Source organism: Convolutriloba macropyga, chromosome 6, assembly GCF_964194025.1.
Source record: "Convolutriloba macropyga chromosome 6, txConMacr16.3, whole genome shotgun sequence".
Classification (NCBI taxonomy): domain Eukaryota; kingdom Metazoa; phylum Xenacoelomorpha; order Acoela; family Convolutidae; genus Convolutriloba; species Convolutriloba macropyga.
In genome coordinates, this window is record NC_134473.1 from 51,638,841 (window position 1) to 51,656,650 (window position 17,810).

General features: G+C 35.3%; 1 protein-coding gene across 1 annotated transcript; it reads left to right on the plus strand.

Moving 5' to 3' along the window:
• Positions 1-3,995: 3,995 nt before the first annotated feature.
• On the plus strand, positions 3,996-11,166 carry LOC142341031 (flagellar calcium-binding protein-like). The gene is made up of 3 exons (XM_075391860.1): positions 3,996-4,325; positions 7,879-8,066; positions 10,771-11,166. The coding sequence occupies exons 1-3, from the start codon at positions 4,109-4,111 to the stop codon at positions 11,002-11,004; spliced, it is 639 nt and encodes a 212-aa protein (XP_075247975.1). The 5' UTR covers positions 3,996-4,108; the 3' UTR covers positions 11,005-11,166.
• Positions 11,167-17,810: the final 6,644 nt, after the last annotated feature.

Genomic DNA, 17,810 nt, shown 5'->3' on the forward strand with positions numbered 1-17,810 from the left:
TCAACAAATAGGTGATCTGTAATCAAGCTCGCAATTGTTTGTGACAGAAGGTAAATTACATTCAAATACTCAAAGAGAATTGGCGGTTTTGTGTTGATAAAAATTACGAAGGCTGGCCTGATTTGATTTTTTTTAAAAATGGTTATCCAGAACGTCATCCGTGCGCGAAGGATTTTCAGCTTTCTACAGAGAGCTAAAGGAAGAAATCCGATAAAACACGAATACATTGAATTCCAGCGAAAGTTCAAAAGTGAAAAAAAGAAGCAAATGGAAATGCACCACTTCTCCGCTAGCTGATTGGATAGTTCTAGCACTCATACTATTTAGAACTGTCCCTTACACACGAACCTTGATGGGAATGATCGGTAAACAATGTGAAGCAAAGCCGATTGCTACATTCGGAAAACTAAATAGACTAGGGAGTCTCGCAGTCAACGTAAGCGCAGCAACAATCAGTCAGAGTAACGAAGTTAGGAGCTTTCTTCAAGTGGTTCTGATCTCAAGTCAGAGCGTTGGCAGCCTGCTGAACACATATGTTTTTTTCGATATTGGATCAATGGTTTCCTCCATCGATCAGAGTGTGCAAAAAAAAGTTACAATAATATCAAGACACTGGTGTTACGCTCAACATAGCCGGTACACATGAGACAAACGATCTGAAGACACAAAAGGTTCCTCTCAGAATCAAGGCACTATATTCAAATGTAAATTCAATAATAGTGGTTGCCCATCCATCAATATAATTCGGAAAACCTTTCTACGATACAACAAACTGAGGCAAAGCTTCAAAAACTTGTTCTACCTAACAAAAGCTTCTACTTAATTGAAACTTGGCATGATCCTTGGTCAAGGCGCTTATGAGTTACTACGCCCATTGGACTACATTAGAGGAACACGATGTGAGCCTTTCTCTGTTCAAAAAAAACTAGAATGGATAGTCAGCGGAGTTTTAACAGGTAAAAAGAGACAGAATGTTTGTCAATTCGTTCTGACAGAACCTGAGGAAGTGGCTGAGAATATCCAAACCTGTTGGGACAATGAAACCTCTGTTTCCAAAATCAACTATTTCAGTCAGTCAAAGAACGAACTGCTAGCACAAAAGATAACAGAAAGTACGACCAATTCGCAAGTGAGTGGTACGAAGTGCAAATGTGGAGTGAACCCGAGTCAAAATTGCCGAACAACTACAGCTCAGCCTTGGGTCAGCGTTACTGACTAGAGCAACTATTACAAATTGAAAAAAAATTGAAAAATTTCTATCAACTTTCAATAGATACAGATGTAGAATAAAGATTCGGAAAGGTGCTGAACGAATCCGAAGAAAAGGGTACTTTCGGTTTTAGCAACACCTTCCAGAACTAAACTCAACCTAAGCTGGTGAGACCTGATTGCAATGCAGCATCAAAAAATATATATATTCCTAAACAAAAAACTATTAACAGGACATGATGTGCTACATGGATTGATTGGATTCATATCCAGAATTCGTGAAGGACCTATTGCTCTGACAGTGGAAATTGAATCAATATTTCTGCCACCGCAATTTCCCGAGCAGGTTAGAAGTTGCTTGAGATTTTTATGGCCTCCAAGAACTAACAAACCTATTCAAAAACAGGATAATAAGCGTCAAGTATTTGAAGCTAAGCGTTTTCCAATTTTTGCAAATTACGCTCTCAGGCGATTGGGAATAGACAACGATGGAGTGCGTCCCATAATAGCAAAGGCAATGCAAAAAAAATATATGTAGAGGACCATTTAAGCAAATTGGTAGAAAACCATGAAAAAGAAATCCAAGTCTTCAATCAGTTACAATCTCTTCGCTCGTAACATGGATTTGAACTGAAGAGGTGGATGTTCAACAACAACGTAGTTACCAAAGTAATCTCAGAAGACCTGAGTTCAATCATCAACTCGAGACAAAAGGAAGTGGAGAACGAAGACCGTTAAGGATGATAGTCTTGAGTCTTCATATGTGCAGAGGTACCAACCAAGCAGTTGAATTACTTATAACCGCGGGGAAGAATCCGTAAATAAAAATTTCAGGATTTGATTCGGTCAATTTGATTGTTAAATCCGTTCAGTTTTCAGATGAGATGACTTCTCAAAGGCTTCTAAACCAAGAGTGGAAAACATTAGGGCAACGAAAGGGAACATGGTGACAAAGCAGTATTCATGTCAAAGGATTAAATTTCAGTTTTACCTAAAAAATGCATCTATAGAAGACACTTCAGCTCAGCGAAGAACAAAACTGAACTTCATGTCTTTGTGTGTTTGTTGTAGTATCTGAGGTCACGATTTGTGCAGTGGCCTATCAACGTTAACAGCCGAAAGAATATTCAAATCACTCCGCAAATGTCAGTCGAAAACGCAGAGTAGCGCCGATGAGACACCTTTCTATACCACTAGAAAAATTTTGAGCAGCAGTCATGGTTGTGGGGGTGAATGAACAGGATAGTCAGGGAACAAGAAATATAGTCAAAGACTACGAAATGTGGCTAAATAGTTGCAGTTTTTCATTAGGCTCAAATACAGTTTTGCAGTGAATACACAGCTCCCATCGTAAACAACAATTGCTTTTGGCCAACCGTGAAGCAGTGATATTGGATACAACTCACATTTCACAGTGGAAATTTGTGAGCGGTATCAACAACCCAGCGGTCGTTGAAACGAGAGCGACCAACTCTAAAGAACCCAAGAGAAATGAATGGGTTCAATCGGTTGACTGGCTGACTTGACAATGTTTATTCATTTTTTACTCTTTTTTAATGTTTACTCTTTTTACAAGCAAAACAATGTTTACTCTTTTTTAATTTGGATTACTTTATTTTCTGAGCGAAACATGTTGTTGAACAGAAAAGCTGAACGATTAGTTACTGCGACTAATTGAGTATCGAGTAATGCAACGGTGATCTACAGGATAGCGGATAGTACAGTTCACAAAGATTGCCTGCAAAAACGTCATATCCGGACATGTTTGCAACCACAGAAACCAACTGGTAATGTAAATTTTTCTTTGTCTCTAATAAGAGAGCAGCCGTTAAAACCAGGGCTGTTGTAGGAATTTGGAAGTGATAATTAGTTGTTTTAGATTGCCGAATATCGTGTGACACTTTCATCAAGCAAATCTGACTAACGTGAACAATCAGCAACCGTATTGTTTTTAAGAAACCTGTTCAAAGTTGCTCTTCAATCGATAACTGCTTCACTGCCATTTCAATAAAAAGAACGCATTTTAACTTGCTCCGAGTTTCACATGCAAAAAATCTTTTTCTCTGCTCAAAAGGAAATATTGAGTACGTTAGCATGACCAAATGAATTGATAACTTCTCATCTATACTAAGTTAGCGACGTCAAATAGAGTTTTGGATACCCAAAATGGTTCTAAATATAAGCTTTGAATGACTTCCATTTTGACTTATTGCAAAAAATGACTAATGATATCTCCTCTTACTAATAAACTACCTCTTTGTTGTACACATGAACATCCTCAGTCGGAGCCTGATATTTACAAAATAGCACACAACCCGTGACGTTTGGTAATTTGATATTTTTGAAATAAGCTTTGAACATAACGGTTATGCTGTGCTTGTTAATTTACAAGTTTCCTTAAAAAATATAGCCGAACTTTTTTCTCAGACAGGACTTTGTAGACGTTTGAAGATCATAAGTTCACACTCTTTCAGTTTGCTTGACCTCTCAAAGATAAACTATGAGAGAGTATTTGCCATGACTAGGGCTCATTTTAGACTTCTGTTTCTTTTACTTCATTCCTTCTCACTTCTTACAAATGCTTTTTGTCAGTGATAAACAAACAAACACTGAACAAACAAAACAGCACGTCAGCTGCACTTTAACAATTTGGCCTCTTTTGGCCGTTGCATTCTCAATTCGTGTTTTACTTTTTCAGGCGTATCAAATTTTTGTTCGCTGATATTGGTAGACGAATGAAGTGAATTTGAAGGTCTGCCTTATTTTGATCTAACTTGTGCGAACCAAAGCAGATAACTTTTTAACAGTTCATTTGCTGCAGTCTTTTTATTGCTTCACTCTTGCTTTATTCTAGCTGGTTTGTTTGTTTTGAGTTTGTTGTTTTTTTTTGCGGAACAAGATGACAGTTTTAAATCATCTTTTAAAGTTCTTTTGCTTGATGTTTTTGTTTACCATCGAAGTTGTTGGAAGAGCCAACGAACGTAAAGCTAGACAAGTGGATAGTTCGTCCTGGGAAGACATTGACTGGGATGATATTGGGGAGAAGTTGCCCCTCGGCCGGAACAAAGCGGACAGGGAAAGAAGGAAAGAAATGTTCAAAAATTTCGATGTGAACGGTAAGATAACTTGTCTAATTATTTCCTCCTACTCCTCAAAAACTAAACTTTCAATTGTACACTTGAGCTGGCTCCTCATTCTTGTTTAACGAGCTTTGAAAACTTTTTCAACTTCGTCAGTCAGAAATTGGTAGTTTTAATTTTTACGTGATAGTCTCAGAAATTGACCATTTTTGTCTGAAATTGTTTTCTGCTTAGTCCTCAAATCAACGGTCCATAATGCGCATTTCGATCGGATCGGATTATTGCACACGAAATAAACTCGATAATGCAGAATTCTGCGCACTCCAATTTGTCTGCGCTCACTTCTGCTGATCAGACCAAAACAGACGAAAGTGACATCTGATTATTAAATTCAACTATCATCCAAACTTTTCTACGATCCTTGCCGAGATCATTTTCAGAGTTACTTTTCAGACTATTGCCAGCTCGAAACCAGACCTAAGACCACCCCGATTGAAAAGACTGTGAAGAGACGTTCTTGCGGCTCTTGCCCGCTGACCGTTTCCAGCGTCCAAACCTCCGACGAATTCGATCTAAGATCTTGAGGGATTCTGCTCTGGTCCATTGAAATTGTTGCCAGTATACTGTTATGTTTTGACCTCCAGCGGAAACATAGATGTATGATAACAGGGGATATATGTATGATGAAAGTAAGATTACTTGTAATCATATATGACTGGCAAGACCGAAGTTACATCTGAACGAACACATTTTCACGCATCCGTCCAACCTTTTGAGAACTTTTTCAATTACGAAATTCAAGTGCATGATGCGCAGGTGTTCACTCAAAGATGGTCTGATTAGAGGTCGGTTCATACCAGGTGCCTAACTTCGGAAATCTACGGTGCGATCAACGTCAAAAAAATTTCAGATCTTCGAACTGTTGAAAATTTTGCTCTTGTAAATTTTTAAGCTTCATGCTCTGTGAACACCTGCCTGTTTATAGAGTTTTCCTTTTTTCTCAGTTATCTGTGCGATAAAATCTGTGTTTAGTAGAAACATGAATTCACAGCTTACATGAACAATTAATGTAAGATGTCCAATTGCTTTCTGTCCAAAAGGTACTTCATAAATTATAAAAGTTTGTATAATTTACATTTTTCAAATTTTTGCGTAATTTCCCCAGTGATTGTGGAATTTTTATCGTGTGAGATCTGACAAATTTCTGACAAAACCATCTTGCTAATAGCCTGTAAGGGGATGCATCTTCTTATCAGATCTGATAAGACGTTTATCAGATCTTATACGATAAAAACTCCTCTTATAAGATCTTACACGATAAAAATTCCTCTTATAAGATCTTACACGATAAAAAATCCTCTTATGAGATCTTACACGATAAAAATTCCTCTTATAAGATCTTACACGATTAAAATTCCTCTTATAAGATCTTACACGATAAAATTCCTCTTATAAGATCTTACACGATAAAAATTCCTCTTATATAAATTCCTGAAATATGGTATATTCTTCATGTTGAAGACAATTCAGAGTTGCTCTCAAGCAGTAGCCGAAAAGCTACAGCATGCAACACTTAAGTGCCAGAGCAACAAAGAGAAAAATATCTTATACTGTCTTGTTAGACTTATAAGATATTGTAAAAGAGATTATTTGATTGGCAGGGGCTTTCTCCGAAGCGGTGATTATCAAACTTGGCCGAATTTTTATCTCAAAGACCAAAACTATCTTGGACTGCTAAGTTTAGCCATAGTACACAGTTAAGACTCACACTAAAACTTCCGCCAAAACAGAATCAACAAGCGTTTTTTTGTTTCATAATTGGTTAGCTGACCGATTCTTTTTTTACATTCCTAGGACCTTGACTACGTTATACGAATATATTGAAAAAATTAAAACATGTCATGTCAGATCGTACAAGATAAAAATTCCGTCTTATCAGATCTTACACGATAAAAATTCTGTTAAGGGGAATGTTTATCTTATAAGATGTCTTATCAGATCTTACACGATAAAAATTCCTCTTACCAGAGTTTTTATCGTGTAAGATCTGATAAGAGGGATTTTTATCATGTAAGATCTGATAAGATCTTACAAAATAAAAATTAGTCAGCATCTTATCAGATCTTACACGATAAAAATTCTACAATCACTGGGGTTAAGATACAATCATTAACCGCGGTGGCGTGACAGCCGAAGAGATAAGGTGTGTGATTTGAACGCCTATGGTAGAGAGTCCAATCCCCTGCCTCTGTGATGCTGTCTTTGTGAGGATGAGCTCTTACTTAAGCATAGCTTCAGGTTGAAATAGCGTGACCAATGTTGGCAGCAATGATGGTACCAGATCAAAGTTTCAGACATAGCGGGTCATAGCAACCGAAAAAAAGCAATGTTGCTCATGATAAGAACAGTCTCAAATGTGGGCAATAAAAAAAGGGAAGCTGAGAACAGGCAGCTGTGGCCCATTGCCGTTCCGCTGCGATTACCTAGGAACCAAAATTACTAAAATTATTATTTTTACAATCTCCTGAGCTTGCCAAACGAGTAATCAAAAAATCCAGTGTTCTGAAAATTCTCGAAAATTTAACCTGAGCAATTGACTACCTGAGCATCACTGTTGACAAATGAGTGATGTCCTAACCCAAGTTTATTAGATATTTGCATTGTCTATTTCTACAAGAGTTGATCTTATGAGCTAAAAATTTATGAGCATCTTTTTTTTGAAGTTGACAATCCCTAATGGGGTTTGGGTAGTGAACGTCGCATAGTCTTAGAGAAAAATAGTTGGGGTTGAGCTCAAACCCAATTTTGGAAAAGCTGTGGATGGGCTAATTTTGGAAACTTATGGTGCAACTTACTCAAAACTGTATATTTTGAAATTTCCTAAAGCAGACTGTTGTTCCCATATTAATTTTTTAATCCAACAGTTACAGGTTTTTATGCCCCTATGAACTTTAATTTCTTACTGTTGAGTATTGGAACAGATTGTATTGAACTTTTCCCTAATTAAACAAGGGTTACGAAAGACCTCAACATCCTTTCATGTGTGGTTGGCGAGAACTTGCTCATTGAAAAGTTGGGACTAGTTTAAGGCTTCATGAAAACCGCTCCAGTAAATGTGTAAGACTGAAATTCGGGCGTAGATGACTGCCAATGAACCAAGCATCAGCCCTGTATAGTATCAAAAAATAGAAGATAACTTTGTAACGGTTTTGGCCTCAAAATGGACTTTCGTAGATTTCGTAGATTGTCCACCATTATTCTTGAGAAGTTTGGAGCACTTCTACTTCTTCAAGAGTCCCTGATCAGAGTCCTTAACCCTAATTTTGAGACAAGTATTGAAAAGTATAATACGAATTATAATGTTTTATTATAATTTACTATAATCAATTCTTGAACAATATATAGCAATTAGTATAATCGACCATTTAAGGTCATATCCGACACGGCGAGGCCCCTTTTCACGTGTCTAAATTCTGAAAATTATAGAGGTAAAAAGGATCAATGGTCCACTTTGTTTGGTCGGAGTGGTGGCTTGTATTAAAATTTTTTAAAAAGTTAATTCGGTTAAAGCAACAACTTCCGTGTTTAGGAAATGGTCAAATGGCAATGGCTGAAATCGACAAAGGCATTCGCGATGTGTTAGAACTGGACCAAATCTTTGACAGCAAATCAGTCATCTTGAGGGCTTTTCAAGACTCAAAAGCTTCTAACGCTGGGGGAAACGATGAGTACATTGGAAAGAAAGAGTTCAGAGTATTCCTGACCAAACTAAGACAGGTAGAGCGACTGTTGAAACTGGTGTATTTCATATTGAACAGTTTAGAACATAAGAAAACGTAATCATATGGCAGCTTTGAAAAAAGTTAACTTGGGGACTATCATAAGGCACTTTCTGTCTACTTGTTGTCGACGAAATATGTAATTTTATTCTGTAAGTTCTGTCAATAATTCCAGAAGCGGTTAAAGCAAAAAAAGTTATCAACTCTAGTTAACGTCTATAATTTGTTATTGAAAGCTCGGATGAAAGTACGCGGACTGAGAAAACAAAAAAACTTCGATTCTAAACATTTCAAACGGATTGAAAAACACTACGATGTGTATGAGAGCATGTTCTGACCCTGTATGACTGAGAAACTTTATTGACAAAAATCTTAACAACGCGAGTTCTAGCGATATATCATTGATGCCTCCGATACACCCCGAGTCATACAGGAATAAGAATATTTGTTGCAAGGTTCGAACTAATTCTTACTAGGTCAACTTACAAGATTCTGTATCCTTAGTACCAATCTTTCAAGACCTTACAAATTTTCAAACAGAACTTACAAGATAATTATGCTTCTTGCAAGAACTTGCAAGATAAGTATTCTTAGTAAGACTTTTGCTAAAACTTACAAGAAATTGTAAGATCTTACTCCCTGCAGTACGAAACTTGCAAGTTCTTACAAGATAAAAATTCTTCGTACAAACTTGGTACGATTTCACATTCCCTATGACGTTTCTTACTAAAAGATTAAGCAACTATTGGCTCTCGTTAGTACGAAAGTGGCAAGTTCTTACGATAAAACAATTCCTCGTAACAACTTAGTCCTCACATTCCCTAATAAGCTTCCAACTAAAACTTCTAACAAGATTAAGCAACTATTGGTACTCAATGGTACGAAACTAGCGAGATCGTACAAGATAACAATTCATCGTAATATCGTAGAACAATTTGACAATCCCTAATACGCTTTGAACAAGGTATAATATTAATTAACTACAAGTATAAGTTCCATCTAACTACAGATAATTGGTGCCAAAATTATTAAATATTTCGAACGACATTATATATTCCCTAATAAACACAACGTTCTTGCAAATGATTAATTTTGTGTTTTAAGAGAAAAAACTTTGGGTTGCGCAAAAGAGTTAATCGCAGAAACCTAACAAACTCATATTGTCATGAAAACCTTTCAACTTGAAATCGAAAAAACTTTTGGCAACAAAATTTTGCTTGAAAAGTAAACATTTGCTTGAAAATTAAACAAAATAAGCATTTGCTTGAAAAAGGGTTTTGGCAACGCAAATTTGCTTGAAAAATAAGCATTTGCTTGAAAAATTGCAAAATAATTGAAGGTTTTTTCCTTTGGAAACCAATGAAGATACAGATGCAAAATTCATCTGAAAACATCGTTTTGGACAAAAACTATCCTCAAGACGATGTATGGGTAACGTAACTTTCAAAACGTAAGTTGTGTGCGAAACACGTCATATATTTAAGCGTATTTTTATATGGAGATAACTTCTCAGGCAAAAACAACGGAAATCACATGTTTTCTCCGATCATCACATCGAGTTTAATTACTTCAAAGTGGTGACCAGCAGCTAAAAGACACACCGAATTCTGTAATACAATTTTTGACTTTTAGTTACGATATACATGACTGCTCGTTGTCAATGCAAGAAGACGTTTGGTGTACAAACTTAGAGAAAATTGGGTTTTCAAAATGATATCAATTTTCTTGAGCATGCCACGGTAAATGTAAATCATCTCTTTTTGTTCACATTACGGAACTTATCTCAGAATACGATAATATTTTGACCACAAATCAGTTTATTAATAAAAGATTTTCAGATTACGAGTTTCTTTAGTTGATTAAAAAATTGAAGTAAATATTTAGCCTGTGGCTCAATATGGTATGTTGGTCTATTGATTAAAAAAACTATAGAAGGCAAAATTTATTGATTTTAAAACTTAAAAGCGCTAAGTAGAATTTAGAAAACATAATAAAATATGAGTAAAAATTTAGAAAGTGGTTACATGTAAATGACCTGAATGTTCAATCTAATTATCAATAATGGTCATACTTTTTCGTTTTTTTGCCTGTTGTTACTTAGCAATTTCGTTTTGTCGACTTCTTTTTACCCGGATTTTTTATTTTAGCTATTTACGGAGCTAATCGGGCCTTTTACCGAACTATTTTGTCCTCTTACCGAACTATTGTCAATTGAAATTAGTTGTTTATTTTTTTTTCTAAATTCTAATTTCAATTGACAATAGTTCGGTAAAAGGCACGATTAGCTCCGTAAGTAGCTAAAATGAAAAATCCGGGAAAAAAGAAGTCGAAAAAACGAAATTGCAAAGTAACAACAGGCAAAAAAAAACCGAAAAATTATGACCATTAGTAATAATTGGATTGAAAATTCAGGTCATTTACATGTAACCACTTTATAAATTTTTACTCATGTTTTACTATTTACTGTTACACGTTTTTGTAAAAAATTGCTATATTGGAACACACTACTGTACAAACAGCCTATGCATTGCAGGGTAATACAAAATAACAGTCGTTAGGAACAAATCTTAGCCATCCTAGCTCGAAATCGGGACCAATAAAATGAGGAGATTCATCAATTGAAAGCTGATCTGCACTTGAACATCAAGATTGTAAAAACTTGGCTTCTTTAAAGTGTAGAATTACATAACTGATTGTTTCAGTACTTCGAGTACTATGTAGCCTTCAACAGAGTAGACGTGAATCAAGACAACCGAATTTCGTACACAGAATTCGTGGATGCAGTTGAGAAAATGGAAGAATGGGTCGGCAATATTGACGATGTTGATGCCGAATTCAAGAAAGTGAACTGGAATTCGAGCAGTGTTATCCTATTTGAGGAGTTTGTTGACTGGGCGATTGTGAAAGACTTGGATTTGGAAGACGACGACGATTGAATTAGTGAAGAAAAGAAAACTGATATGTTATATTAAACCGATGCTTTGAGCGTAACTGAGCGTTTTTAGAACAAAAATGATTGATAGCAAAATTTTCACCTTTTTAGCTAGTCGTTCTTTTGTTACAGAATTTTTAACACAAAATTTAAAACTTTTTTTGCAGAGTCTCTTATTTATAGTGCAAAAGACTTCTTTGCCAAAAACATGTAAGATGAACGGTAACCAGCGTTGACAAGTGAGAAAATTCACGCTTTTTTTACTTAATTTTGATTTTGCAAGGAATGCGTTGAATTGTGCGTTTTTGTGCGTAGATATTACATAATTTTGCAACTCTAAGCGTAGATCTTATAATCCTCATTACGTTATGCATCCAGATGCAGCGCACGTGTCATTACAAAATAAATAAATGTAAAAGAATTGCACGTACGTCTGGGGGGCTGCAAACAAAATGAACCCACTAAACTACGAGGGCAAAAACGGAAAAGATCCCATCTACGTGGTATTCAACGCAAAATTATGTAAAATCAACGCTAAAATAAAGGCTAAAACTTGTAAGATCTACTCTTAGAAGCTCAAATTTATTTAAGATCTGCGCTCGGAATCACCAGTTCATTTAAGATCTACGCTAAATTCAACACAAAATTATGTAAGATCTACGCTAAATTCAACGCAATATTTTGTAAGATCTACGCTAAATTCAACGCAATATTTTGTAAGATCTATGCTATACTCAACGAAAAATTATATAAGATCTACGCTCAAGCGTGGATCGCACAAAAATTCAACTCATTCGCAGAGAATCTTATCTAATTTTGCGCGTTGAGCGTTGAGTGTAGTTTTTTAGTGTTGACACCTGGGCCCGGGTTATAGTTCGAGCTAAAGTTTCTTTATAAACTGCTTGAGCGGAACATGGTTTTCTCATAGCATTTTTAGTCGAGCATGGTCTTTTCATAAGAGGAGGCCTTAACCTGAGTGACACGGTAAGAATTGAAGTTCTGTTTTTTCTTAGAGCTTAAGTTGTGGTGCTAACTCTCTTGATACATCTTTACTATGGCTTCGGTTTATTAAAACGTTATTGCGAGGAAGATCAATTAAATTTAGGGTTGTTGTTCAAAAATAGATCAAATAGGTTATAGAAATAACACACATGTTAACCAAATAATTTTTCAAAACAAAAATGGCCAGGATCAGAATTTTTAAGCAGCAACGAGGACGTTAAAAGAAGGAAAGTTTTTTAAAAGGAAGACAGAGCTCTGTGAGAAGGTGTGCTTGGAAATATTATTGTTCGGAGAAAATGTATCTGTGGATGGGAGGAATGCTTGCTCTGCAACTCCGGCTCTTCATTTGCTAAGAACAAAACATTACATAATTAAAATTTTGATTCAAAAACAAAAACGTAGCTGGCAGATTGCCAGAAAATAGCCGCAATAGCTTCGTAGATCTGCAGTGTCAAAAAGATAAGGAATTTTTTTGATCTATTTTTTTAATTATCTTTTTGACACTGCAGATCTACGAAGCTATTACGGCTATTTTCTGGCAATCTGCCAGCTACGTTTTTGTTTTGGTTCATTCGCGTGAAAAAAATTTTTGGTCAAACGTAATTTACCTCTCACAAAAGTGATTTCCTCACTATAAAATTGACTTTTCTTAACTTTAATTCGAAGAGATAGGGTCAAGTGAGAGTGTGCCACTCTATATGAAGGTTATTTGACAGCATTGAATAGAAGTAGCATTAGGATAAACAAATTTTGAAAAAACATGACATCTCAGCATTTAAAAAAGGAATTTTTTTGATCTATTTTTTTAATTTTTTAAATGCTGAGATGTCATGTTTTTTCAAAGTTTGTTTATCCTAATGCTACTTCTATTCAATGCTCTCAAATAACCTTCATATAGAGTGGCACACTCTCACTTGACCCTATCTCTTCGAATTTAAGTTAAGAAAATTCAATTTTATAGTGAGGAAATCACTTTTGTGAGAGGTAAATTACGTTTGACCAAAAAATTTTTTCACGCGAATGAACAAAAATTTCGCTCTAGTAAGAGAAAAAACTAACGTCACGCTCGCACCTCAGTTGAAATTGCATGAGCGAATGAACAAAAAGCAGATTTGAAGACATTGTGACATCATAAGGTTGTAACAAAAATCGTGACGACGAAAAAAAAACATAGCAGGACAAGTCCTGAAGTACAACTCTAAGTATTCTCATTGAATAAACAAAAATTAGACCTAGAGCGGGGACTGTGAATGAATTGGGAAAACCATTTCCAAAAAAAATCAAATAAAAACATTGAAAAAAACAAAATCACTTTAAAAATGCCGATGCGAACAAAAAACAACTAGCGAGAGAGAGAGAGAGAGAAATTTGGTTCAAACAAAAAATAGGCCTAGAATGAACTTTGAATGGATTGGGAAAATCATTTAGAAAAAAAATCCGATCCAAAAAATTGAAAAATTGAAATTCGAAGTGAAATTGCCGCATGTGAACAAAAAAACCACTAGTGAGAAAGCGAGTTTTTGTTCAAGCACCGTTTTCTCACTCTACTTTAAAATTAGAGTGAAAAAAAAATTCACGCCGCAAAACAACTCGCTTTTTCGCTCCACTTCCTGTTTCGGCGTGACCAAAATCACTACTCCGAATTGACTCCAAAAATCATGAAAATCTGTGAAAAAAAGACTGTGCCCCTATACAATTCAAATTCTTTGAATTGTAAAAAAAACCAAGAGATGGCCAACAATAGCCTCAGCTATCGCTTCGCGGCTATTAAAAAATAAGGGAAATATAACTTATATACCATCAGGTCTTTTAGTAACGCAGACACAGTTATGACTCATCTCCCACGCTAAATCAATGCTTAGCAGTGATATCATCACTTTTTGTATTTTTGTATTTAGGCAAGCAGAAAAATCGGGCTACTTATGACACGACCTTTTCTTGAACGGGTTGCACGTCCGCCAAAATATGAATTCAGGGTGGCCAGAATGTACAAGACGACTGCCTGCGAAAGATGCCATGCTCTTATAACTCAAATCAGTTTAGAATTAAGACTAGCAATTAGACGCGACCCGTGTTGATATTGTTTTTGTCGGTATGCTCAAGATCTTAGTTACAATTTTTACGAAATCTTTAGTTTCAAATGGCGCTATATGAAGAATAATATCAGTCAGTCCTCCTTCACCCCCCCCCCCATTCTCGAATGCTGCTTGCATGCTACCTTTTTACCTTTAGGTTCGGTTGAAGATTGTTTTTTCTCCTTGCAAGTCCAACTGGTGATCCACCTGAAAAACATTTCATCTGGGTTAAGGTATTAAAGCATTACGCACCAGCGAATTTCTGAGCTAATTTGTCTTTAACAATAATGATAAAAAAGCATGGCAGCTAACTTCAGAACAATAGAACAACGAACTCCTCTAGGTAGCGTGAAAGTTTTTTAAATTAAAAGATAAATTAAAGTTCGTATCGCTTCACAACGTTGAGAAAAATACTACACGCTATTCTAGATATCAAGTTGATCAAGTTTGTACTCGAATTGTTTTAAGGAACATTAATTGCGTCTAAATTGTGACTCAAAACAAAGAAGTAGAATATATAGGAGCGGAAAATGATTTTTTGATATGTTTTTTTTCCAAAAAAAACAGAAAAAAATTAAAAACGTCCATTATTTGTTTTGTTCATGTAAAACGTGCATCTTTCTGCTTAGCAGACTGAACACAACTTGTTTTTAAAACTAATTTTCAGATATGCAATAATTTTCAATCTATCCTTTTAGGCACATGCAACTGCAGCTCATCCGTCTTGAGCAAAAATGAAAGACGATGCTTTTTTTAACAACTAATGAGAGGAGTGCTCGTCCGCAACATAATTGCTATAAACTCAACTTCAAACATCAAGCGAGAAAATTTCAGAATTTCAGTGCCGTACGCAAACAGCGTAGTTAAATTTTGATTTATTTTGTGGCGTGATTAACTAAATTTGAGATTACAAAATTATTGTGATATCGCGGCGCGAATTCATTAAGTTATTATATTTTGATTTCCACTTGGAATTCGAATTTGTCTGTTAAATGAAATGAGGTTTTGAAAGATTGAAATTCCAAACTGGAAATCAGAGATTACAATTACTGAATGAGTACTAAATTAGAATCCATTTCTAAATGTAAGAATAACGTAAAGTTAAGGAAAGGTTTACAACCAATCAACAATAGCAAAATATGAAAATTGAAAGCAGTTGGCATTAACAGGATTAAACAAGTATAGCGTTTAGCGACAAGCTATGGATAAAAAACGATTAAAAAACTAACATCATCAAATGAACAACAGATATGGAATATAGGGAATCATGTACCCTGTTCAGGAAAAATTTTCATCACAACTCTTGTCATTAGTATAAGAAAACAAATTGTTTGGAATTTAGCGGAAAATAACAAAAAAAAATTAAATACGAGGGCCAATTAAAAAATTGGATTCTATATTGAATATACAAAACACCAACTTGGATCATAATGAGAGTCCAACGTACTCATTGTTCTTTTCTGGTTGTTTTTATCTTTTATTTGTATAATTTCATAGCAAGTCCGAAGACGCGGAGTATACATCATCGCTGAAAAACTTAGGTAAATATTTTTCGGTCTGATAATTACTTTCTTGTTGGTATTTTCTGAACAATGAATTTGAATTAGTTTTTTTGCGTACTTTTTTCAACTCGGCTCCTAGGTTTCAGAGTTTTCCCATTTTTTAGGACCATGGCTGCCTTCTAATGATTGGTTTTTAAGTAAATTTTTGATCCCAAAAAGGGGAAGCCATTATGGGAGATTAGTTAAGAAAGTCCAAGTTTTAGTTGTTAAAATTGATAAAAGTTTAGCTTTCATAGTCACATTTAGTTTAAAAGAATAACAAACACAATACAATTTTTGATCAAACACGAGTTATCTGCAAAACAATGTTTTGAAATAATTTATAAGCAATATTTGCCACCACGATTACAGTACGGATTTCTTGTTTATGGTACCGCAAATAAAATTGTTATTGAAATATTGCATCTTCGCCAAAAACATTTACTCAGAAAAGTTTTTCTGTTTCGAAGAAATAAAAAAAATTCGTACCGTAAAAGAAAAATCCTCAATATTTCAGCTAAACATATATAAAACTCTGAAACTCTTATCACAAGCTATCAGAATAGCACATCTAACTGAAAGTATTAACACGTTTATATCTAATAGGGAAATCGTGGGGAAAAATAGGAGAACTCAGACAAAACGTTTTATATAAAAAGTGGCAAATAAAAACGAAAACAATTTTCGATTTGAGCCTAGCCAATTTTGACTTCGATTTAATAATAACTTTAAGAAGCTGCAAATAAAATATACCGAAAAAGTGCTACACACCTTCCTAGACAACTATTTAACTAATTCACTGATTTTTGGGATCTTGCTTTGGTAGAATGAAAAATGCAAATACCGGTTGTTTTACTTTTCTTTAATTTCAACAAAGCGAATTAAGGTACCAATATTGGTTTATCAGACCTAAATTTTTTTAGTCCTAGTATCGGTTCATTATAGTAAACTGAATGATTAACCTATACCGAAATTGTTTTTGAACACCTCTGAAACACGGCTTCATCAGGCAAAATTGCCTCCCACCATTCTTTGGTTACGCCGATTTCCACTATTAAATTTATATTAAATAAAGATTAATTAATTTGCACTGAAAACAAATTTATAAACTCTTTGTTACATCCAAGGGTCACATATCATAAAATTAAACATAAAAGGCATTTTAGGCTGAGTGGCCGCTAATCTTTTCTTCAAAAAACTGGTAGATTGTTGCTTTTCTCATTTAAAAAGTGCCCATGTTTATTTAAAATTGTGTTCTTTAAATGTAATTTATTCAATGTAGTCAATTATGAATAAGTTTTTGAACAATTTAACTGACTTGAAGGAACCACCCGGACCTAGCTTCAAGTGTAAATCAGTACTGAATCTTTTTAACTCCATCATGTTTTTTACTCTTCCAAGTTAACTGTTCATGGCCTATATTAGATATTTCATTGTAAATTACAGGACAAATAAAATCTTTTCTCGGTTATTCTTATGCCCAGCATGATTATTGTACGGCGAATTATCTGCGCATTATGCCTTTTAAGCGGGTAATAATATGCGCATTATGCGTTTTAAGTGGGTAATTATATGCGCAGGATGCGCGTTTGCAGCTTTCTGCATATGACTCAGGCATAGACAGATACATGTAAATCTATTTATACGCGCTATTCAATGCTATGCTCTACTCAATGCTATGCTCTACTCAATGCTATGCTCACTCAATGCTATAATTATGCTCTACTCAAAAGGCGGTTTTGAATTGACAAATGAATTAAGAAATGAATATGCCAAAAACATGCAGCTTACTAAAACGGGAAATGAACAGATTCACAGAGTTTAAATGTTTGAGTTTAAATGAAATTGGTATTGTGCGCTCTTTGAACTGATTCCCGAATTTGTTTCCCTCCGCCTCCGATCTACTCCGTCTCCGCCTCCACCTCCGTCTCCGCCTCCACCTCCGTCTGCGCCTCAACCTCCGTCTCCGCCTCCACCTCCGTCGCCGCCTCCACCTCCGTCTCCATCTCCGCAGACTAAATTCAATGAAAATATCTTTTATATATATATAATATTGGATAAATATTCGGTTTTTTCGCCCCCCAGCTTAGTGTTCAGATAACCTATAGTCCCCCCCCAACTTAGTTGTCAGATAAACTAGCCCAGCATCATAATGGGGGGGGGTATGATGGGAGACCCAAATATTATAGCAA